The sequence below is a fragment of the Hydractinia symbiolongicarpus genome, chromosome 5 (genome assembly GCF_029227915.1).
Source record: "Hydractinia symbiolongicarpus strain clone_291-10 chromosome 5, HSymV2.1, whole genome shotgun sequence".
In the NCBI taxonomy this organism is placed as follows: Eukaryota; Metazoa; Cnidaria; class Hydrozoa; order Anthoathecata; family Hydractiniidae; genus Hydractinia; species Hydractinia symbiolongicarpus.
In genome coordinates this window covers 30,311,172-30,336,522 of record NC_079879.1, presented here as the reverse complement: position 1 = coordinate 30,336,522, position 25,351 = coordinate 30,311,172, and the positions used below count along the sequence as shown (strand labels likewise).

Here is a 25,351-nt window from a genome sequence, read left to right as displayed (position 1 = left end):
ATTTTCGAAAAATGTCTTTTCCAAATCAACAACAAAAAAATGAAAATAGCCCAAGTTATTCGTTTGCCTATGCTTTTCGCCAGACTTAAGTGATAAAATTTTGACTGAAGAAAAGTTTGTGTTGGTAAGTTATCGAAAAGGTGGAAGTCCACTCTCAAATATTGGTTATATAAAAGGGAGTTTATGGAACAAGTTTTATTTTGCAATCAAACGACAAAAGCAAAACAACAAGCGGCAAGAAATATATATATACCGTCATATATGACACGACAGTGGCGAACAATGCAACATTATATTGCTAAAAAATTATTTACAAATAAAAATATAGTAAAATAAATAAAAATGTTTATCTTCGCAACATCCACATGGGAAAAGCTTAAAATTTCAAAAAGGCAAAAATTCTGAAAAGGCGTTAAAAAAATTTGTCCGGAAATCTTGCAATACGTTCTTCTAAACAAACTCTATACGACGTTTTCTCAACCAAACGACATCTGACATAATACGTTTTCTCAACAACAAAATTTTTTCAAAGCTGTACGACGTTTTCTCAACCTAACGAGATCTGACGTAACACGGTGTTTTCTCAACCAATTACATGTGACGCCACGTGACGTTTGTCTCCACGATAATTTCGAGGGAGTATGAGAGCGAGTTTGCACCGCCAACACCATAAAATACACTTTAGACTTAAAAGAAAATTCTTTTAGCTTCTCTTGGATCCATCTCCATGGGACAATAGGGGCACTTTAGCCTGCAAAAATAAAAACTGATGACTTAGCATTTTACAATATTTAAGCATGTATAAAACTTTTTATACAAAATATAGCTAGAGATCATTACAAGCATAAAAAAAGAGTACCGTACTCCATTAAACATTATTTTTAAGCAATGAGCAGATTTGTAACAATTTTTCTATCGCTACTATAGGGGACACCACAGCTAAAATTCGAACAACTGAAACAGTAATTGTCTATATTTCAAATCTTACATCATTAAAAATAGTTGGGTTGTCTACGTAAATTTATTGACGACATAGACCGCACACAAAGTTGTGACCAGAATCAGTTACGAGACTCTTTTTTGTGAATGCATAAATTCATTTATTCAGATTTTTGCACATAAAAATAAACGCGTAACTTGAGATATAATATACAAAACACCCTCGCAAAAATTTCCATCCAATTTTTCTCATGAGAAGTAGCAAAGAAAAACACCCTGTAGATCACACCTTCCCAGCATATGTTGAAATCACTTTCGAGTGAAATTTTCGTGACGTGAAGGCAATGAAGTGTTTTCATTGTTCTATTAATTTGATAACCTGCTTAGACATGAAGTGTTGTGTAAAACAACAAGGCTACGTTGGTTGGCATGGAGACATGTACAACCAGAACTTGTAGCCAAACCACAAATACTCAAGGAGGAGGCGAAATCACTGTAATCTGCTTCTAAAAGTCACGGATCACCACCACCTTAAGGGGTGGGAAAATCTACTTTGAAATTTTATGGCATATTATAAAGTGTCACAGTTGAGCTTCTACATAATGTACACATTACGCATGTAAAACTTCACAATCTCATTAAACCATGACACTGTCCACTTCCGCAATGTGTCAATTAAAAGTAAACGAACAACAAACTAAAAATAACATATGCGCAAATATTGAAACATGTTGAGAAAGAAATAGTTTTGATGCGAGACTGTGTGTTATTTTGAAAAGCATTATTGCACGGTTGTTTACACCTTGTAATGAATGGCAGAGCGGACGTTATTAACATGGCTTCGTTCATATCAGTGCTATCAAAACATCGAGCAGATTAACTGAGAATGGAAAATGGGTTGGGACAGTGGTCAACAGATTAAATACATCCACCCAAATATTTTCTTCAAATATGTTGAGACTTTGAATGATTTTAATTTCTTTGTGAACGTTTTCATTGATAAAATGAAAACAATTTTTCACATAATAATTTGTAGTGGCAACAACTGTTTAACATTCTTTGAAGAGAAAAAAATTAATCCGTAAAAGAATCAATTACTCACTTATTTCCATGGGAGAGGCGTTGAAGGGCATCTTTTGAAATCACGTGACCACATACTAATCTCATTGGTGGGTTGCTTCTGCCACATGATTGGCGTAAAATTGGGCATGCAAAAATAGAATGATACTGAAACTCTCGACCAAGATCGATTTCAACCTAAAACAATATAAAATAATATAATTAATGATTGGTGGGAAAATCAGTTAGCCAAGATAAATGCATCATTAGAAGGCGCATGCACGTACATGAAATTTAAGATATTGCATTATTTTATGACCGATCGGTAATTTACTGATAATGCCTATTTCTTCACTTGTAAGTCTATTTTACATGCACAAGTTCTTAATCAAAATTGAATGCAAGGAATAAATACCGAAGTCTTGTGGCTAAAAATCTACTCTGTAGAACAGATATTTATTATTCTAATCTGGAAAGTACACATTATTTTTTTTGATTGATGACAGGCATTCGTCACATGTTAACAATATCTTTTACTGACTCCATACCCCTATTACAAATAAGTGGTTAAATTAGTTTTTAAAAAGCAAGCTTTGGTCAGTAAATTACACAAAGTCAAGTTTTACCACTTGAGCTGCCTTCAACTCTGGACAAAAATTAGTGGAACAGCGGGCGGAATTTCAAAGATAGTAACCACAACCAATGTCGTTTCGATCTAATTAACACGCACTTTAAACTTGTGAACATTCACTTGCCAATGTTCAAAGTCGACTTAGGATATTTGGATAGATCAAAATCTTACACGGTAGTAATTTCTACTGAAGTCAGCATGCCTCAATTCCGTTATTTTCGGACATTTCCAGATCTAGAATTGGATTGCCCCATAATACGGACATTGTGAAAAGTGCAATTGAGCCATTTTTGACGTTATTTACTTGACCTACACCCATCCCTGTCAAAATAAAACTTTTGCAGTTTACCGATTGTAGAGTACTAGCAAGTGATGTTATTTCAAGAAATAGCCATGAAAGCAGCCATTTCCACAAACATTATACCCACAATTGTAGGTACTTCTAGGTGCTATTTTAAGCATAAACGACTCCCTCCCTGTGACGCCATCTCCACAATCAGAATGGCCCGATAATTTTTAAATAAATTCTGAAACAAAAGTTTTTTGAGAATTTCAAGCTTTTCAAGCTGTTTTCCAACGTTTTCTTGTTGTAATTTCATGCGATATTTTAAGGTTTGGAAGCACACAGACATATCTAGGTACACAAAAAAGAAATGTAGAAAATACTCTTTAAAATGAAATTTCTGAATATATAGAAGGTTTACTATGAAAGTGTAAACACGTGCACCTAGAGAGAAATTAATATTTATGGAAAATTCATATTTTAAGATTTTCAAGGTTTTGGTATTTAAAACTTTCCACTTAGAGACGCAGAGCTAATAGAGACAGTTTATAGACGTGAAATTAAACTTAAATCATAATTTTTTGTGTGCATGCGCGTTGCATGTTTCAGTTATATTGTTATACGTACTGGAAGCTCTTCTTTCGAATTCCACATCCCTTCCACCTGTCGTTGCTGCATAACTTGCCTTAATTGTAACAATGTTGGTATCGCAATACACCCAGCAGTCACACTGACTTCCAATGGACTATTTTTTGATAATCCCAACAACATGCAAGCATCTTTAGCTAGATGTTCTGTAATCTCCAGCCAATTCACTGGATCCATTAAATCAGCATAAGGCGATTTTTCCAAACCATGCTTGATAAAGGCAAAACAACACATAAGTCGTTGGATTTCTACAAGAGAGCAAACATGGTATATTTTGCAGAACAAAAGATTTGATAAGTACTTTTTTCAACTGAAGTATATATTCATCTCACCTACGCTGTGGGAAGGAAACGTTTGAAATATCTTGCTATATTCCAAAGCTTCTTTGTATCTTTTGTTGCTTAAGTAATCAATAAACTTTAGTTTGTGTAACTTGAATTCCAAACTACTTCCTTTTGCTAGCAGTTCTGAATGATGACTTATAGCCCACCTAAAAAAGGAGTGTAATAAAAATTCACTTCGAAATCATGAGAAACCTAAAAAGATTATTTGCAACAATAAGCTAATACAATAATTTACAAGTGTATAAATACAACGCAAATACACAAAATGGAATTTGTCTTTAATTTTGTGCTCATATCTTTATGCCACTTATAAGGAAGTCAGCAAAAGAAAAATCATTCATACTTTAATGCAGGTTCCAAATTTTTCTCTTTACATTCATTCAAGATGTAATTTAGTTCCATAAACGGTTCCTTGTGTTCATGATCAAATGTTAGACCAGCTTCCTAAATATAAAATGAAACATGAACTAAATGTACACAATGGTCATGTGAAATGGAAGATGTTGACCTTGATTACATGGACATGTTATTAAATACTAATTCAAACTGACTCCCTGATTTCAATAACACCCTAACTCCAATAACACCCTAATGCCAATAACACCCTAACGCAAATAATACCCTAACACCAATAACACCCTAACGCCAATAATACCCTAACGCCAATAATACCCTAACGCCAATAACAACCTAATTCCAATAACACCCTAACGGCAATAACACCCTAACGCAAATAACACCCTAACGCCAATAACACCCTAATTCCAATAACACCCTAATGCCAATAACACCCTAACGCAAATAATACCCTAACTCCAATAACACCCTAACGCCAATAATACCCTAACACCAATAACACCCTAATGCCAATAACACCCTAACGCCAATAACACCCTAACACCAATAACACCCTAATGCCAATAACTATGGTCTTCACTTACACGTATTAATTTTTCAGCAACATCCACTTGACCCTGACGAAGAAAGTGCTCTGAGATTGCTTTATTTAATAACTCGCTAGACTCTCCAGTAAACAAGTTTTCTTGTGTCATGCCAGAAAAATCTGTTGTAAAGTTCTAAGGTGAATAGCAATAAATTAGATAAACGTTTTACAGCAAAAAGGAAAACCATTTATGATCCTTTAAGGGCTAAATTTAATGGTTTTAAAGGGTCTTGCAAACAATGAAATGATTAAATAAATTCAATAAAAACAGTAACTTTTACAGGATCATAATAATAACTTAAACATAACAACCGAGGAAATAAAAAAAATTAAGCCTGTCTTTCATATAAAAATTATCAGATGCTGTTTTAAGAAAGATTTCTTTCACTGAGGGTCATATTTTTAATTTTCTTCAAGTTGTACCCTTGTATTAAAAATGATACGAACCCTATCAATAGCTTTTCCAATCTTTGATACATAAGTATGCAGCTCTTTGTGTTCCAGTGCTACTTTGTTGGTACAATCTTTGATCTTCTTTGAACACACTGACACAACATGGAGCTGAAGCGGAGTGAGGACATCTTCTTCATTGCAATCTAAACAAGGCAATACTCAACTTTCTTAACAAATTGCATAGGGCTATATGTAAAATTATGAAATCCAAATAATTGTTGGTATAAAGCATTATGCATAATGTTCATAATGCCTATTCATCAGAGCTAGTTCATGATCTAATGCATAATTAGGGGAACTTTTAAGTCCAAAATCTTAAGAACCAATCAAAATGTGTCAAAACGATATAAGAGTTCCTAGAAAACTTTTCAAGCTTTTTCAAATATAATTTCCCTTTTCTTTATTGTGGGAAAAACAACTTTGGTTTGAACAGAAACAAATTACTAAATACATATTACCGTTTTGTCACTTTTTCGATTAATTTTCATGTGAAATGAACGTTTCTTAAAAATGTGTAAAGCACAACATCACACAGGTGCTCTGAATTTTAACAGTAGCACATTCTCACAAAAATTTACTTAATTTCTCTCTGTTTTACAGTTTGTGGAATCAAAACATGTTGCATTGGCCTTGCAAGTTGCTTTTTGTACATTATAATTGTTTTCCTTGTTGGAAACTAACTAGTATGTATATGTTGGTGTGGGCAATTGTATTAGGAATTGTTGGCCAACACAAAATCTTGATTCAAAAAGGCCAAATAAATTACTTCTACATACCTTGACATAAGCCTTCTTTCACACTTCTGACATGCTCGATCAAGTCATCAAGGTTTTTTGTCAAGTTCTTTCTGTAATTTGAATATTTGTTGGAAAGTCGATTCTCCTCTTTTTCCACAGCTTGTAGGGCTTCCATTGCACAAAATATTCCTTTAAAAAAGATATATGTTAATACACACCATGAATGACTGAACACACCTGCAGTTGAGCAGCCATTTCGTAAACCTACAGCTCTACACAACTATAGACATTGTCGTTTAAATAATACTAGTTGTTAGCCTGTGAAAAATCCTACTTCCTGCATTACTGTTCTGTGCATTCTTGCCTGTCTGTTAGCATAAAGAAATATAATTTACTTAGACAGGGTTATAACTATATGACTAAAGGTGTGATAATAAAAAACCTAGTTTTTAAATTACACAAAAAACACCTCATATTAGCTAGGTGGATTGTAAGTTATAAATTTTTTGCAGCATTTAACCAAAACTGCACTATGAAACAATATTTTCAGCAGAATCTGCATAAGTTTTTAAAAATACTACAATTCTCTTAACTCTATTTAAGAATCACAAAAAGTTTGTCATGAGAAACTGAAATCATATGCTAGACTATCTTGCTACATTCTGCAGAAAATTGGGCAAATTACTAGTAGTATAACACCCAATTAATTTTTTCTAGTTTTACTTATGGCTTCAAACCGGGGTACCAGCAGGGAAAGCTTGTGTCAGCAACAACAAATAACAAATCCTTTTTTGAGTGTTTTAATTTTGTTTTAATAAAAATAAACTAGGGCCATACAGTAGGTATACCTTTGACAACCCTCCTCTTTTCAATTTGTATTGCTCCCCATTGGAACTAGCACCTTAAAATAATGGTTCTATGCTAATAGTATAAGATCTTTTGTTTCAATATGGATTTTCAGTTACTAATATTATTATGTGTGTGTGTCACACGATTATTTTCGGGAGATCCACCATTTCTATAGCCAGCGTAATTATTTTTTTTCTTTTCAAAAAAAGTGTCTACCATTAAAGTAAATTTGTTTGTTTCAGGTTTTATTGAGTTTAACGAAGCATAATTTTAGCTCCTACTTGGTTATACTTTTTTTCATGGATGCGATTGTATTTTTTGTACGAAATGCCATTTTGTCTTAAAAATTTAAATTTGTCTGACCATAATTTAATTTTAGTTTTTAAAACTTTAATAACTATACGGCTGTTTCATAAACATCTCGTTGTTTATGAAACAGCCGTCTTGCTGATTTTTTGTTTTCAACAAAAAGAATTATGTTCAACAAAAAACGTTGAACTGAAAATATATCCAAAATATTCAACAGTAGGAAAATTAAAGTAGATTTCAAAAGCGTATTTTGTCATCAATTAGTTTTTCCTTTTATTTCTTTATCAATTTTGCTGATGTATATATATTTCTCTTATTTTATCGGAGTTTTAAAAAGTTGACTGAGCAATTAGTTTCTCTTTAAAAAAAAGTTAAATATTGATGTTCTGTTTGGTGAAACCATTTATACAATTTACAAATCAAGATATGGTGCTTCCAAAATATTTCAAATAGCGAATAATAAATCTTAAACAAAAAGGAATAACATATACTCAAATTAGCAAAATTATTGAAGAGGAAGATGGTAAAAAGATTTCACGGCAAACAATATAAAAATTGTTCTAAGGTTTCACAAAAGGAAATCGTTAGCTCCAAAACGATCAAAAAAGTGGTCAAAGAAGAAAACTTACTTGAGACCATTTATTGACAAATGCTATGAAAAAAATGGAGAATTAACTTCAGTTGGTAAGCTTCAAATATTTTTTAGCGTTTTATTTTTAGTAATACGAAATATTTGCATATGGAGAAGTTTACTGTTTTCTCATTTTTTTTAAATAAATAATAATGTAATTTTTTTGAAAACAATGAATAATAATATTGCGCATTTTAGTTTTACCGCAACAAATTACCATAAACAAAGAATTAACTGCAAGTGGCCTTAGCTGCTATTTGGCATTTCGAAGCAGTTGCAGAGATATCATTTGTTAATTATAAGCAGGTTTTTCAGGACTTAGGGCTGCCATTGGCCCCAAACAAGATAGTCACAGGTGCTTCTTATTTAGGCATTAAAATTTATACTACCCAATTTGTGATCTGATTACCAAGGGACAAATTTCAGGCTATTTAGTCTGTTTGGAGAGTTTAGAGGGTAAAAAGCATTATAAAGGCACTTCTTTTTCTTATTTGTTTGTTGTCTTTGACATTTAGGGTGGTTAAGTGTGGTTGTTGTCTTTTGTGTAGGTTGATTGACCTTCACACCAGCTAGTAGTCTTTACCATCACATCTCCATGACATTTGTATCTCAGACTGATGTTCAGTAATGGTTACAGTTTCTACCTATACTTGAAATGGTAGATCAGTAATTATTTACAATAGTCTACATATGAAAGTCCGAACATATATTCTGATGCTTATGTGGCTTGGGTGGTTTCTATAATGGACAATTATTCTCAATCGATTTCTCCAACTCAAATAACTACAGTATTACCTTCCTAAAATTCTTTGCAGTAGTAATAGCAGTAAATACTTGGGGTGACCAGTGGCCTGATACTCAAAAGTTGTTTTTCTTTTTACCAACCACCATGTCAATATTTCAATGCAACACATTTTCAGTACCTCGTATACTTATGCTAATTTACTCTCCCATTTACAGGCCCATCGTCTTAAGGAGCAGTGCCCATATGCCAAGCAGCGCCTCACCCCTATTTCACTAGATTACTTAGAGTGACCATGAATTGTTTCTTTAAAGCTGTCCTTTTAAAAAATACCAGACTATAACCGATACCATTCAGGACCTAAATCCTACCAAATTTTCTGGCATCAATTGCGTGTGTCTTCCTGGGTCAATTAATTCACCACTAAAGGTTACTTATGCAGAATACAATACCAAAGCTTAGCCTCTGAATTCCCTGAGAAAATATCTGATATGTGCAAATTGCTTTATGTATGTGATGAGAAAATTTTGATAGACTGTAAACACTATCAGACGACAAATGTTAAGGTTTCCTAACAAATCCAGCTACACACATACCTGATAAATGTGGAAATGTCTAGTATTGTTTGCCTTCTTTGGTCATTTTAGAGCACCAGAGTATGTTTTCCCACCAAAAACAGTTTTTGTTCCCAATACTCACTGATCTCTATTAGAGTTTTGTTTCTCACCATGTACACTTTACATGACAATCATAAGTTCTAAGATGTCTTGTGGGAAAAAATTAAATTGGGGGTTACCTGTGTCCGGTTAAAGCATTCTCATATTACCTTGCATACAGGGATACACATTATGATCTTGGTTTGCCTTCTTCAATGGGAAATTCATTATACTGTAAGGAAAAAAATTAAAACATGGAGTACCCCAGTTGGGGTAGTGTTTGGGGTAGTGTAATAATATTTATGGGCCCTCATTTGCTGCTGAGTTTTGCAGATGTAAACCGCCCATTATATTCAAACTGAATGGTTTCTATTAGCAGTAATTTTACATGCACACAACTTGAAAAAAGGCTTCTGCTTGCAAAGGTTCTTACAGTACAGTCTGAATGTAATCTACCGTGGACGCAAAACTTGCATGAACAGTTACACAGAACAATAACATTGCGATAGCTTTTGTTTTTTAGAGAAAATAATTGCCTCACTGATGAACAATGACCCCACGCGATCGATTGTTTAATCAGAATAAGTTGCAAGATCAATTTTAGTAATCTATTTTGCGCAAACTCTTTTGAAATTTTTAATTGCAGTAATTAAATATAAAAGTTTAGATTGCATTTTAAAAGTTTAAAAACGAAAAGCGGCGATAGAAATGTTTTCATTTGTTTCAATAAAAAAGTATGCGGAAGGATTATTTTACGTTGTTTGTTAAGAAGGAAATGTTTTCATCAAGAAATGTAGATATTGTATTTATTTCATAATGTACACCATTTAATAGTTGTGAACAATGCTTCTCATATAATTAAACGCGCTGGAATCTTTTTGAGTAATTAAATCAACAATACATTCTTGCGCAATATATTATAAAACTTTGCGAAAGATTTTTATTATCAAATTACTTCATGCTAATACTTAAGGAAATAGCTTATCAATACATTTACACAATGCATCTTGCTATTACAAGAAATATAATTGTTCCGATATTTCTTCGCGAGCGCATTGTTTTTTAACACGCAAATATAAACTCGCAAAACCATTAAGGGATTTAATTATAACAAAAGACAAGCGACTGCCGTCCTAAAGGTGTGATATTAGCGTGTACACAGTAGATTACATTCAGACTGTACTGTATGTCAAATTTTCTCCTTACGAAGTTGTCTTTAAAATGATCATATAACATGGAAATGTGGCTACAGCTATGTAGGAGTTTCAATAAGTCACATGCAATGTACAGTCAAACCTTTATAGCTTGAAAGATTGTTTGCACTATACGTGTGGCTACCATCCTTTAGGAACAACACTGTCGTAAAGCTGGGTTCACACTTCACTTGCCGTAGTCAAACGAATAAGCAACCATGAATCTGCACATGCATGTGCAATATTTATTTTTAGCATAATATATATGTAATTTTCTCTCATTTGCCGGCATTCGATGCAGTAGTTGGAATAAGTTCAACTACCACAGCAAATTCATCAACAAATCAGATTTTGAAATACAATTTCAAAATGAGGTGCAGAACTTCAAATGAACACAAAGTTGATGAGAAAGAAAAGTTTTCAGTAGCGAAGCCTATAAAAATTGCTAAACAGAAGAGGCTCATTTGAGAGTTTTGCAACTTTTCTTAAGATTTTTAAAATTTTATGTGTGTGTCAACATCATAGTTTAAGGCTCCCTGTTGTTTTGTAGCAAAATTATATGAAGTTTTAAAACATGTCAAATCCAAAGCGACTTGGAATTGAATTTCGTGAATCGGAACGTAATTCGAGGTCCAGGGGTCTAGGATTTAAATGTGATTTAAATTGATTTAAATGTTAAATGTAAACAAAAACGTGCCAAGATAAGTGATAAATCTCTAAAAGTAGCCTCTTCCGTTTAGCACTTTATTTATAAAAAATTAAAGAAGGTATCCTAATTCCGAAATCGCTTGTTGGGTGTGGTTTAGCTTAAAATTTAGCTTTACGGAACAATCTTTGTGGAGACTTATACAAACACGAGATATATACATTTTTTTAATAACCAATTCTAGATTATGGCGGATTTTTACTGTGGAAACATTTTCTAATTTGATGAATTTTTTTCATTTTCCCTAAAAGAAACAAAGGTGAGAAAGTGAAATTCGTCTCCATTTTTATATTTTTAACAGACAATGCATTACCCCCTCCCCCCCCCCCCCCCCCCCCCCTAACGGCCAATTTACCACTAACAGAGACAAAAACTGTTTGTTGACAGCTCCTAAAACTACTATGGGACTTCCCATCTACTTCTAAAATGCTATAATCCCTCCTAGAAATAATAGACATGGTATAATTGCGAGACTAGCCATGTAAAATTTGCACATCTTTTTTTATCTATCTAGCTATACTTGAACTTTTTTGCCATACTGGCATTTTTGTCTAGTTGTTTTAAGAGTAGGTTAAAATGTACTGTAGAAGAGTGAAGTCGTGCTTTAGCATTTGTTTAGTTCAGGTCAGACAATTTAATATATTTACTGTAATCAAATTCAGAAAACTGGGTAAAGAAAGAAAGACAAATAATGCAAATAAAAGCTGAAAATAAGTAACTATACTTACAAATTAATGGCAGATGTTATTAGCTATGACTTAACAGTACCTGAAAGCAGATGCGACAACTGTTAATAAACTACGGCTGCCTTAAAAGAAGGAAACTTCACCTTTGCTAGAACTGGGTTACGGGACTAAAAGTAATATGTAGAAACCGGCAACGTTGTTATTTTTCATCATGGCGGGCAAGCAAGCCAGTAAGTAAAGAAAGATAGGGACTTATGTAAGTCTTGATTGTGTCTATTTCAAGAGGCACAAGCTTAAGTTTTTATCAAGTTACTTTTTTTCTTTTTCTATTTTGCATATCATTGCATCTAGTTTTTTGTCTTCGCATATCTTGCTTCCATTTTCCAGTCAGGGTAAACACTTAATTAGGCGACGGTAGGCTTAATTAGGGCATACCACCTATCCAGGCGACTCATTGTAGCCTAGTTAGGCCATATGTAACCTAGTTAAGACATTACAATATTTAATGGCTTTTCACACATTCCTAAGAAAAAATTGCAAAAAATCTTTATTCAGAATGGATAGTTCTACACGCGACCATGATTCCAAAATTGTCACTCTTGCCTCGATATGTTCGCGCAACTAAGAATTATGTTAAAATGAAATATATAACCTAATTAGGTTAAGTGTCGCCTATTTAGGTGACATTTTCGTTCGCCATATTTATTTTTTCCTTGTGGCGTAAATGGCTGTAATCCATTATTTAAAACAACAAATAGTGCCACACGAGGTTTGGGCCATAAGTTACTAATGTGCGATGCAAATAAGACGATAATTGGTCAAAATTATCTGCAAAGTGGACAGATTTGATTCACGATTATATTTGTTCTGGAAGTCTCAAATATTTGACTGTCATACATAAGCCGGCCTTCCCCGATTATGTGCGTTCTATAATAAGTGAGAAATAATATTAGACTGTCGTATATAAACTGGCCTGCCCTGATTATGTTCCTTTTATAAGTGCCAAATAATATTTTTTGAGTAATAAGCTGGCCCGTCCTGATTATGTTGCCCTGATTATGTATTTTCTGCCCTGTTCTTAACCGAGGCAAGCCGCCGTACTTAATCAGGGCAGCGTTTATTATCCAGGCAGAACAGCGCCCCCACTTTGTATTGCTATGTTGCATGGCTATGATGTTTAACATAACGCTTCACATATCGTGACGGTATTCTCGATCCGCAATAGACGTATTTTTACTTTCAAATTGTATCAAGAGGGCTTCGCGATGCATCCGTCTCTATGTCATTCTCGAAGCTATTAAGGCCATTAACACTTTTTCATGATAGAACTATTTTAAAAATAAGAGTGTATTCAACAATGATCGCGGATGTTTAAATATAATTATACTTCCTTTGTGTTATATTTTTTTAACTTATGCATAACAATCTAAGGTATACAGCTTTATGCATAACAATCTAAGGTATACAGCTAGCGTTAATCTTTCTTTTTTACTTTTTAAAAATTTAAGAACGAAGAACGGCGATAGAAAAGCTTCGTTAGATCGCATTTTAAAATTTAAGAACGAAGAACGGCGATAGAAATGTTTTTTTAGATGAATTTTAAAAGTTTTTATAAACAAAAAGTGACAATAGAAATGTTTTTTAGATCGAATTTTAAAAGTTTAAGAACGAAATGCGGCGATAGAAATGCTTTTTTAGATTGAAGTTAAAAAGTTTATAAACGAAGTGCGGCGATAGAAATGTTTTCTAAGATCGCATTTTAAAAGTTTTTATAACCGAAAAGCGCCGATAGAAATGTTTTTTTAGATTGAATTTTAAAAGTTTAAGAACGAAATGCGGTGATAGAAATGCTTTTTTAGATCGAAGTTAAAAAGTTTATAAACGAAATGCGGCAATAGACATGTTTTTTAAGATCGCATTTTAAAAGTTTATAAACGAAAAGCGGCGATAAATATGCTGTTTTAGATCGAATTTTAACAGTTTAAGAACGAAATGCGGTGATATTAATGCTTTTTTAGATCGAAGTTAAAAAGTTTATAAACGAAATGCGGCAATAGAAATGTTTTTTAAGATCACATTTTAAAAGTTTATAAACGAAAACCGGCGATAGAAATGCTGTTTTAGATCACGTTTTAAAAGTTTAAGAACGAAGAACGGCGATAGAAAAGCTTCGATAGATTGCATTTTAAAAATTTAAGAACGAAGAACGGCAATAGAAAAGTTTTTTTAGATCGCATTTTAAAAGTTTAAGAACGAAAAGCGGCGACAAAAAAAGCTTCGTTAGAGATCGCATTTTCAAAGTTTAAGAACGAAAAGTAGCGTTACAAAAAAGAATATGTTGAAAAAGTAATGCGCTAGAATTACTTTAATAAATACGAAAGTTAAAAATTTTCTTATAATATACATATATTTAAAATAAATAAAAAATAAAGCAGAGATTTTTTTGAAATAAAAAAAACTTTCTCTCTATTCTGATTAAAAAAACTTTCTCTTTATTCTCATTATCACCTACCATTGCGACACATCGAGACGGATTTTGTCACGATACTAGTTTCGTGACAATTTATTTTAATTGTTTCTTATTATTCTAAACCCGGTACATCGCGTATCGAGGGAGTCCATGCACGTTGTGCGCTCGATATGTTAAACAACCTTTTTCCAGTACTATACTTACTGAGTTTCAATATTTATCTATTAGACACCTGCATGCCAATTTTTTAGGTCCCATACGTTTCAGAGGCAGTGATATTGGCTATTACTCGAAACTACCCCTAAAAATCTCTGTAATAGCTCTTGTTAAGATTATCCTTAGAACTTGCATAATTTGGTAAGGTGACTAAACCGATTTCCCACTTCTTTTGGATTTTCGGGCAATTTTTGGCAACTTGAGTCCTATGTAAAAACTCGGAAAATATGTTAAGTAACTTTTATTTAGCTTTCAGAAACTTCAAAGAGAATGTAAAAATTCGTTCTAGAACAAAAGTAATTTCATTTTAAACAGATAGTAGTATTTTAAACAACTTTTAAGCTTTTGATGACGTAGAAAATATGTTGACGTAAGAAAAAATTTATTGCTGCCATTTTGTTCCTGTGCCAAGTTTGAGTCAATTTGGACAAGTCTATGAAAAGTTATTAACCAGGATTTACTAGGGCTAATGTTGATCAAGTCTGTATTCTTTATAATTGCATGACTAATATGCACATTGACTGCACATTGAAAATTTTTGGAACAATACCCTTTGTGGGTGGCTTTGTTGATTTAAATAATGGAGCTTACTATGCAAAATATTAAATATGACAGATAATGCATCATCTAATTTATTTATTAAATATTTATATAGTATATTCTGTCAGTTAAAGTAACTGTTATCAATGAAATAGCTGTTTTAAAATATATATTTACTAAGAATAAAAATTGTAATACCAATATAAGTAAAGTTTATAAAACCTATTAGAAATCTATAAAAAATAATAATAATAAATGAATAAATAATAAAATAAATAATTCAAAAACCGCACAGGGTATGCAAAAACCACACACAATACAGTACTGGAATCAGGACACCTAACATCGTGAGTGCGTATCATGCGCGACACGAACAATCCGCAATCCTATCATGACCATCGCAATAGAAAAAATGTTAACAAAGAGTTTCGATGCTATCCCTATTGTCACTATTAATCGTGATTGTCGTGATGGATCATGAATAACATTAAAAATATTAAACAATAGATGTGTATAGCTAATCTTGTGTCTTTGTTTTTGTTTTTTTACATTTAAAAATTCTTTTGCATTTTGTATTTTTATTAGAAATTGGATTTTAGAAATAAGGTGACTCCAACTTAATTACAACTTAATAGTAGTTTACGGTCTGTCGGTCGGCGAAATAAAAATAATTTTATCGAGAATGTATAAATGGTCAGAACAACAAAATAATAATAAAACAACAACGGCAGAGGGTGTTACAACAAGCATATTTTTCTATGTATGTTTTGCTTGTATTAGCGAATGTCTGATTTAATGAAAGTTCATGGAAAAATAAGAGTGTATGGTCGGAACAACAACAAAGAGATAATAATAAAAATAACAACGGAGGAGGGTGTTACGACAACCATTTTCTATGTATTTTTGCATAACGCACGCAGTTTATATTTTTTAGTTATGAAGGAAAAGTAATAATAATTTGTCTCACTAAAGAAATGTAACTAGTACTCAAGGGAAAAAGATAAAAATACTTGCATGTTAAAGAACTTGTTTTCAAAAGTTATGCAGCAAGTTTTCTTGTGTTGTTTTGAAAGCTGTGCAGCAAGAATTATTCTTGTGCTGTTTTTCGAAAGTTATACAGGATATACCTGCGTTGTTTTGAAAGATATACAGCAGATTATACTAAGGTTGTTTTGCAATATATACAGCAAGTTATTATTTTCCCATTTAAAATAACAAAACACAAAATTTATTTTAATAAGAAAGTTAATTATTATATATTTAAGTGCAAAAAAGTTTCACGGACTATAGTTTAGTTGACAATATTTAAAGTCTTTCGCGACATTAAAATTATTTATTTATTTCATAACGGAGGAGGGTGTTACGATATGCGTATTTTACGTTGTTTTAGTTATTTTTCTAATATCATTGAAAAAGATTTAATGATATTAATAATGATATATGATATATGATATTAATAATGATATTGATATTCTTAAAACAATATCGACTAAGAAATTTAAGATTTTAGCAAGCAGCGTAATTTTAAACATATATTAATATTAACGAAGGAGGGTGTTACAACATTCATAATCTTTTTGTCACAAGATGGGATAAGAAAATGTTTGTTTGTTGATATTTTTATTATTTTTTTTATCTTGAAAGTTAGAGTCGGCCGGCCCGTAGAACAACTAAAAAAGTTAGAGTCTAAACAAGAAAAAAGCTTACGACAACAATAATATTTTTGATTCAAAAAAACAAAAAACAATTATTCATATTTAATTGTGCTAATCTATCATGACATTAACTACATGATTTTTATAATGTTTAAAGATGTATCATGACGGTCTCAATATGGATCGCGAAAGTCACGATGCATCGTGTAAGTCGATCCCACCATGGATCGTGACCTTCACGATGCTAAAAAGTTTTACTAACGCGACAGCATCGTGAATCGTGCGCGACGTGCATGATACACGATCCACGTTGTTAGGTGTCCTGATTCCAATACTGTATGTAAATGGCTGCAAAGAATAGGCTACAACAACTACTTGTACACAAAAATTGCAAACACACCAAAATGATCAGGTGAGTAAAGAGGCAAAGATTCGGAAAGTACGCAAACATTAAAATCACCTCATAAAATAACCGTTGTTCGGTTAAAGTAACCGTTGTTCCTAGTTGACATACCATGTTGAAATAGCTGGAAGTACCCATTATAGTTTGAACAACATTCCTCCTTGATAATTTTCTTAAAAAACATACAAGATCTGGGTCGAATTGCATCCATAGTTCTCGGAACTGGTTTTGCAGCAATACGCGACACTTTACACTCTAGCGCTTCAAGTTTCTTCTCTTGTGTGATGATAAAACAGGGCATAGCTGTGGACGGGTAAGTGAGCATGGGAAAGATCATGGTTACATAAATTCTTCTCGTTACTTCAGGACTCGCATGGTTTTTGAGCTTTACTAGTAAATTGACGCGTTGACTGGCCTTCTTGATAATCATTGTAAAGTGTTCAACCATTAATAAACCTGAATCTAATATTACAGCCAAATACTTGTAGGTGGTATTTGAGAGATTTGTTGCTCTCAGTAAGTAACTGTGAGGTTGTTGTTTGAACGTTTGCAATTAGTGCCCAACAACATGACTTCTGTTTTGCTTTTACCAAGATTAACAACTAGCTTGTTTTCAGAGAGGTAGTTGTCAATAGCTTTTAGGTCTTCAGTTAAGGGAAATTCAATGTTTTCTTTACGTTTTGCAGCAGTGTAAGGAATGGTATTGTTGGCATATTTTAGAATTCTACATTTTTTTACGCAGTCTGCAATATCATTAAAGAATAGAATAAACAATAACGGTCCCAGAATTGATCCTTGTGGAACTCCACAAAATAAAGGCTGTACTGTATCTGTCAAGCCACCAAATTCCACTGTCTGCGTTCTTTCAAAGAGATAGTCCTTAAACCAAATCAATTTAATACCCACAACACCATTCGACTTCAGCTTTTCTAATAACTTACAATGGCTAACGGTGTCAAATGCTTTACTTAGGTAAATAAAACACGATCCAACTAGATTACCGAGCCTTATGGAGTCAATCAGAAGAGTTGTTGCATGTGTGATTGATCTGTTTATTTTCGATAGCCAAACTGATACTCAGTAAAAAAACTGTTCTCCTCAAGATAATTGAGCAATTGTGAATGAACTGCTCTTTCTAGAAGTTTTGAGAAGTCTGACAAAATAGAAATTGGTCCATAGTTCGATGGATCTTTAGTATCACCTGACTTGTGGAGTGGTTTTACTTTTGCTTTTTTCCATATTTTTGGAAATTTTCCAGTTTTTATTGAAAGGTTTAACATGTAATAGAGAGGTTGTGAGATATATCAGCAAAATTTCCACACAAAATCCTTTAACAAAATAGATTTCTATTTTAATTTTCGAATAGCTGTTGCAAAATACGAACCAATTGAGCTTGCTGCCAACTTCAAATTACGAGCATTATTTGTGTTAATTGATTTTGATTTATACGGAAAAACCTTTTTAATGATATCCCAGAACTTTTTGGGATTGTTCAAATGTTCTTTGATTAGCTTTTTGTTGTAACTGGCTTTTGCAGATTTGATTTTATTGCAGGAGTTCCTAGCTTTTTGTATTGTTGCCAGTCACCTGTGCTATTTAGTTTTAAATTAGTTGTTTCAGTTCAGATGTAATCCATTCGCTAGGTTTTCCACGAATCTTTTTCTTTATAAATGGTTAAAAATAGATTCTAATACTCCATTAAATACTGTTAAATCTCTATCTACATCCGTTTCGTTGTAAACACAAACCCAATCTACCTCCGCAAACTTCTCATTCGTTTTGTTAGGATCATAGTTTTTGTAATCACGACAGGTCACTTCAGCAGATATAAATTTTCGGTGGTTAATTTTGCGAACACATAATACCATGTGGTAATCACTGATATGCGTTTCAATTACGTCACACAAGACAATGTTTGATATAGAATTTGTAAATATAATATCAATTAAAGAAGACGAGTCTTTCGTAACTCTTGTGTCCTTAGTAACGAGTTGTGACTGAAAAATTGCTTTTAATTCTCCATGCTCGTTACGTTTTTTTGTAGTTGATGTTAAAATCCCCAAGGACAATAATCTCTTTTGATTCGAAGGTAGCTTTCGAAAAGGAACAATCGATTTCATCATTAATTTTTTTTGACAAATTTTTAGATGAGTCCGAAAGGCGATAAATGAGCGATACAAGGAAACTTTTTTGTTTTTAAGAAAAATTTCAATCCAATTAGTTTCGATGTTGTTTTTTTCTAAATCAATACGCCTCTGCCAAATAATACCTTCCTTAACAAACATACAAACGCCCCCACCCTTTCCGGATTTTCTATTCCTCTTTACAAACTGATATTCTGGAATACGGTACAACGTATCGATATCGTTAGAACTGGAATCCGTAATGCGTGTTTCTGAAATAGTCAAACACTGATACCTTATTTTGTTTTGATTACCCAAGAAAGTAAGAGCTGAAACAACAACAGCTACAAACATGACTACTCTGTACTTCACCATCTTTCTTAAAACTGACAAGCGGATTTGCGAAAGTTTATCCCACGCGAAATAGCCTAGGAAGCTGATTCGCAACAGTTAAATTGACCTAGTTTTTAAGTTAAACACGAAAGATTATTTCACGCTAAATACATTTAATCACTCATTCGCAAAAGTAAATCCCTAAAATTTCTTGTTTTTTTTCCTCGCAAAACTGAATGAAAGTCATTATTTGGGTGGAACTGTATCTCTTATGTAATAGGGTCACGTGCCACAAAAAAGACTGTAGCTAGTTTAAAATTTAAAATATCTGGAGTTTCATAAACTTTTAACAAAAGTGGATATATCATTGGGAATTTCGCGACCTTGTGTGGTTTATGCACATAATAGGGCTAAGGAACGCGGTTACATATCTTGAAAGGGGAAGCCTAAATGTTATTTAGTTATGCAAATATTCTTCATTGTAGAAACCATTATTACCGCAATCCTAGAAATCAAGACCATCACGGTAGTTTTAATTAAATTAATTTTATATCAAAAGATAGAAAATTTTAAAAATCCTATTCCCAGCGGTCCACCTCTCCTGTAAGTTCACTTTCATTTCCAAAGTTAAAAATACTAATCTTGCTTCTTGTGCGAATAATAGAGTAAATATGGTATTTTCCCATAGTGTTTTTAAATTTTAGATAAATTTAAGCTTAAATACTTTTAAAACTGAGTTTTAATAAAAAGAAAAATGTGGTAAAACCTTTAATCATACAGTAATGGAGGTTAAATGCAAATCAGAAAAGATAGGATTTATTGTGTTTACACAAGTTTAAAATGAGTAAAGTCATAAAGAGTTTTTATCATTCATTTTCTACCTGGAATGCTCTCCCAGGAAAGTCAGAATTGAAATAAAATACCTAGAACACATCAATTTCTCTAGATTCTGGTCCATTTATTTGGGGTCTGCAAACCTTGTCGCAGCTCCTGTCAGTAGATTGCCGTCAAAAATTGTGTGACATTTTTAAAATTTGCAAAAACAACAAAAATTGAACTTTTTGCTATAAAATTTATTTCAAAAATTTAAAAGTTAATTTTAATTAATATCAATCAATGCTATCTCATTACTTTTGCATCATAAAAAAGTCTTGTGTTTTCTTCTTTACTGCTACTGCTATTACTACAACTACTAACAAAAAGAACGACTGTGTTAAACAGCAAAGCTTTTCATGACCAAACATAAAATGAAAGAACTATATATATACTCTAATGCTATATAAACTTCGCACTGGCTTACTTAAACCTAAACTGGATAAAATGTTGTAGAAAACTGACTTCTACCATATATTTCTTTATTTCATTACTAAATACTGTAACAAAGTTCATATCATATGCAGACATAATAACTCATTTTGTTCTACTTCAGTATGTTTAGTTGTCAATGTTGTATTTCTTGATAACATCTGTTCACATGATGCTGCATGGCTAGTGAAAAATAGTCATGCCTGTTATACACTCTTTTACACTTTTGGCAAGTATATGGCCGTCTATCATGTACCTTCTGATGTCTATTCAAAAGGGATTCTTTCTTGAAGACTTTTTTGCAAGTGTTACATTTATGCTCTGTTCTCTTTTATGTGCCTTTCCAAGTTTTGATATGCCTTACTAAAGACATCCTTTTCAGCAAATACCCTAGAACATTTCTTGCAAAAGTGATTGACATTACTTTTACCACATAATTTGGAATGTCTAAATTTGCTTTCTTTGTGGTTAATTGTTTTATTGCAATTTCACAGCTGTAGGTTTTCTTATCCATGTTGATGTTCTTTCTAATCTAACCAAAATAAAATAACAAATATGATGAATGTAATTGCAGTATTTTTATGTTGGGTTCTCCTGAGATATATATTATAGTTCAAAATGTAGCCTTTTGTTGTCACTAGGGAATAGCAGAACAAAAGATAGCAAAAAAGAGTAAAAATTCATTTCATTCATTATATAGTTCATTCATTTTACATTTCTTTCTATTTCAGAAACGTGCTGCAGTATATACATGTATTATAAAAAATGAATACTTTTAAAATGTTTTTGTGGCTGACAAACATTGTCAGCCACATTTATTGTAATAATTTCAATAGTCATATAACAACATTCAATCATTCAGAAAACAAATCAAATGCCATTCCATAACAATGACGGTTAATGATACCCACCACTACTTAATAGCCAAATGTCAGCCACAAGATGATACCCACTAAAAAAAATTGTTATGAAACTTGGAAGGAGTGTTACAGTATAATCTGAAACCACTACAATTAAGCTTCACACAATAGCAGTAGCAAACAAGCCTATCAGTTTTTGGTAAGCCACCTTTTGGATCCAAATAGCAATGTCAGTCATAAGTTTGGCCATTATATTATAATTCAATCATTTCTTTCTTTATTCCTGAAAAAAGAAAGATTTTTATTTTAATGTCTGGTATTGTTTTAAAGGGAAGGTGTGTAAGCCGTATGGCCTAGTCAGCCTCATTTTTGATCACTTTTTATCCAATGAAAGTTCTTGACTGTGACAACCACGCAGAGAAAAAGTTATGTCACTACATGGAGAATTTATTCAGCTTAACCATGGTGCCATTGAGTGTCAGCAGTTTTTATGGTTCTTGTATTCAACCAAAGTGTGGATGACACTAAAATGTCACAAATTGGGGGTTAATTTTTTACTTCAATCAGTATATAATTATTTTGCTAAACATCTTATTTTTTGTTTTTATGCTTCATTTTATCTCACTTTATTATTTCATCTATTTTTATATACCAAAGCTAAAAAGGATGCTGTCGTCATGGTTACATTATTCAAGATTGATTCGCAGTCTTGGAGTTTTAAACCAAAGCCACTGTTCTCATGTAGCTTTTGGTAAACGCTTCTTACAAATTTCATCCTGGTGCCATGATAATGATTCTCTTGAGACAAATCCATATTTTAAAAAATACTCACAAAAAATTAAAGCAGTTAAAGAAGTCGAAGATGCACATACTTCAAGAAAGATTGACCCTAATAGACATTTAGATACAGAGGCTGATTGGTGGAAATATAACATGAATTTGGTTGAAAATTCATTAAGCAATGAAAGAAAAAAGAGTTCTAGCATCCATGGTTCCAAATTACCTCGTAATCTTTCAGAAGTAATTCATATGGATTTATTAGAAAGTAAGAGCAGTGATGATATTAGTCATATCTGGATGGAATATTTCAAGGCAAAAGATTGTGTTTCTGGTATAATAACTGAAGAACTCTATGATTGTTTGATGACTCGTGCAAAAGATTATCCAATGTTTTTATATCCATTACCTCGTTCAAATGGTTATGAATTTATACTTTCCCAATTTTCAAAAAACAGATGCTATTTCACATCATTGATAAATTATCAAACACATGGTGAAGAAGCTCCCTGGCAGTTATGCCTAACATTTTATAATGAGTTAGTGAAAAGCAAAGGGATAGCGTTAATGACCAGTGAAATAGATTTGAATACTCTGAACATTTTCGAGGCACAATTTTTGGTCCAGCTACAAAAGATGTTCTACACAACAAATGAAGATGGTAAATTTGAACTTGTTACCAAGTTTAAGAATGATCCTGTTAATTTTGATCATATGGATTTAATAAAAGAAATTGAAGGCAGTGACATGGTAATGCCTGATACAAAATAATTGTATTTGTTTAATGTAATTGTAGAGATTTTATAGGTGATGATGTGTTTTGTTATTTTTCAACTAAGAAGTTATATTTTTTTATTTTTACTTTTTTGCCCAAGTTCCCAAAATAGTGTCATTCTAAACATTATTTGAAGCTAATTTTACAGTAACGCATCTTCTAACTGAAAGTTATTCAAATTTTTTTTCTGTCGTACATGATTATATGCACAGAATTTATATAATAATTTACTGTGTTTCCTCAAACAAATGCTGCTATTTAATAAATACCGCCTTGACCACACCTGTTGGCAAATCATTTTTTTTTTTACTCATATTCTTTGTTCAAAATAAATAATAAATTATACCTATCCCCCCCCCAAAAAAAAAGGCATGTCCAAATTTTGAAACTTACAATTCAAGCTGTAGGGATTTTTTGATGGAGTATGGTAATCGTCAGCCGAAAATTTTTATCAGTCTGAAATCTACCAACATTATTTTAAAACTATGGCAAATTCTTGAGAATCTAATTTTGTCAATAATTTGAAAAGTGTTTTTTGTGTTATAACACATTTTCTTATAGTTGTTTTTAAGTTTCTCTATCTAACATGTTTTATTTTTTATTCAAGTGCATGGTTGTTATATTATTGCTGACAGTAAAGCAAAATATGATTGTGTAAAACGAATTTCTACATTGCAATAAAAGTCTATAGGACGTTTTCAGAAGATAAATATAGAAATGTTCAAATTTCATTGTTTTAGCTTTTTTTTATTCTTTAAAGCTTAACGAATCTGATGTGCTAATACATTACATGAGTTATATTTTTTTAGCATTTAACCAAAAAAAGAATTTATTGCAAATGTGTTACTTGATGTGACATTTAGTGAATTTCTTTAATAACGAAGAAAAAACAAATTGGGAACCATATCCCCAATTATTCTTTTGTCCAAATGTCTAATTGCAGCCACGAAAACCAATGTTGTCATACTTTAGGCTCTTGCTCACAAACACTTGATGAGTTGGAATTTGAGCGAGGCATTTGGCAAGCAGCCATAGATGGAGACATTATTAAAATAAAAAAATTACTGAATAAAAACGTTAATGTGAATGTTACAGATTCGTCAGGCTACACTGCTCTGCATTATGCTGCAAGAAATGGACATTGTGATACTGTTGAATTTTTAATCCAGCAAGGCGCATGTGTAAATTGTCAAACTAAATTTGGAAAGGACACACCATTGCATCGGGCAGCTTATATTGGAAATGAAAAGATAGTGGAGTTATTACTTGAAAATAGCGCTGATGCAATGTTGCAGAATACTGATGGACATACCTGTTTGCATAAGGCTGCACAGAAAGGGCATCAAGTTATAGTGGAAATTCTTATGTGCAAATATCCCAGTTTGGTAAATATTATTGATAACAAAGGAAGAAAACCCACAGAATAATTTGCAAATTTATGAATCATATCAACATCATGCGCTATCAATATTAAAAAATCAATTTTGACTTAGATTTCACATTTAGGAGTCACAGTATTTTTTCAGAAAATTTTTTCAAACTTAACAGAAGTCTTCATAAGTAATGAATCCTAATGGAAGATTGTCCAAAAAACCCTCTTTGCAGCATATAAGCTGTATTGTATTAAACTGACAAAAATTATTGTTATTAAAAAAATAGCATGCTTATTTAGGCTTATTATTAAGACCGTACCAGTGAAGACTAACATGCTGTAAAGTTTACAAGTAATTGAGTTTTATTTTAATGGGGGCTTAAATTTGAAAATCAGCAAAAGGAAACTGATCCAGGGCAGGTAATCATAGAGAGGAATTGTCTGCAGGGGAGTGTAGTCACCTTTTTTAAGAAATTTTGTGAGTTTTGCAGAGTTAAATTTAATCAACTTAAAATCAGGAAAAAACATGATAAACTTGCTTTTCTTTGCAATTTCAATTACAAAATCTTTTTTCCTATTTCACTATTTTAGCATTAAACATTGAACTTTCAGAGATCTGTGTGTAAACTTTCACAATTTATAGTATTCTATATGAAAACATCCAATTTGTAGGATAAAAGACATGTGCAATTCTACCTGCATGATTTTTCCAG

At 32.3% G+C, this 25,351-nt stretch overlaps 2 protein-coding genes across 3 annotated transcripts; one reads left to right on the top strand and one right to left on the bottom strand.

Annotated features, from left to right (window-relative positions):
* Positions 1 to 466: 466 nt before the first annotated feature.
* Positions 467 to 11,929, bottom strand: LOC130645855 (E3 ubiquitin-protein ligase RMND5A-like). Its single transcript, XM_057451968.1, has 9 exons — positions 11,852 to 11,929; positions 6,077 to 6,226; positions 5,295 to 5,443; positions 4,846 to 4,980; positions 4,248 to 4,348; positions 3,893 to 4,050; positions 3,540 to 3,808; positions 2,042 to 2,196; positions 467 to 751 (listed from the first exon to the last, which is right to left on the bottom strand). Exons 2-9 carry the CDS (start codon positions 6,210 to 6,212, stop codon positions 688 to 690), a joined length of 1,167 nt encoding a protein of 388 aa, XP_057307951.1. The 5' UTR covers positions 6,213 to 6,226; positions 11,852 to 11,929; the 3' UTR covers positions 467 to 687.
* Positions 11,930 to 12,042: 113 nt separating this feature from the next.
* On the top strand, positions 12,043 to 25,266 carry LOC130645854 (ankyrin repeat domain-containing protein 39-like). 2 transcript variants are annotated; one of them, XM_057451966.1, is made up of 2 exons: positions 12,043 to 12,065; positions 22,372 to 24,052. In XM_057451966.1, exon 2 carries the CDS (start codon positions 22,381 to 22,383, stop codon positions 23,260 to 23,262), a length of 882 nt encoding a protein of 293 aa, XP_057307949.1. In that variant the 5' UTR covers positions 12,043 to 12,065; positions 22,372 to 22,380; the 3' UTR covers positions 23,263 to 24,052. The 2 variants fall into 2 exon arrangements, with proteins under 2 accessions (XP_057307949.1, XP_057307950.1); XM_057451967.1 differs by having other exon boundaries at positions 12,045 to 12,065; positions 22,372 to 25,266.
* The last annotated feature ends 85 nt before the right edge of the window (positions 25,267 to 25,351 follow it).

Excerpts from the sequence above, each read along its gene's own strand:
- LOC130645854 (XM_057451966.1), top strand. The coding sequence starts at position 22,381 with ATGCTGTCGTCATGGTTACATTATTCAAGATTGATTCGCAGTCTTGGA.
- LOC130645855 (XM_057451968.1), bottom strand. The coding sequence starts at position 6,212 with ATGGAAGCCCTACAAGCTGTGGAAAAAGAGGAGAATCGACTTTCCAAC. Across the intron at positions 4,051-4,247 it reads AATTTGGAACCTGCATTAAA|GTGGGCTATAAGTCATCATT; the intron begins GTATGAATGATT and ends CTCCTTTTTTAG. Across the intron at positions 752-2,041 it reads CGCCTCTCCCATGGAAATAA|GCTAAAGTGCCCCTATTGTC; the intron begins GTGAGTAATTGA and ends TTATTTTTGCAG.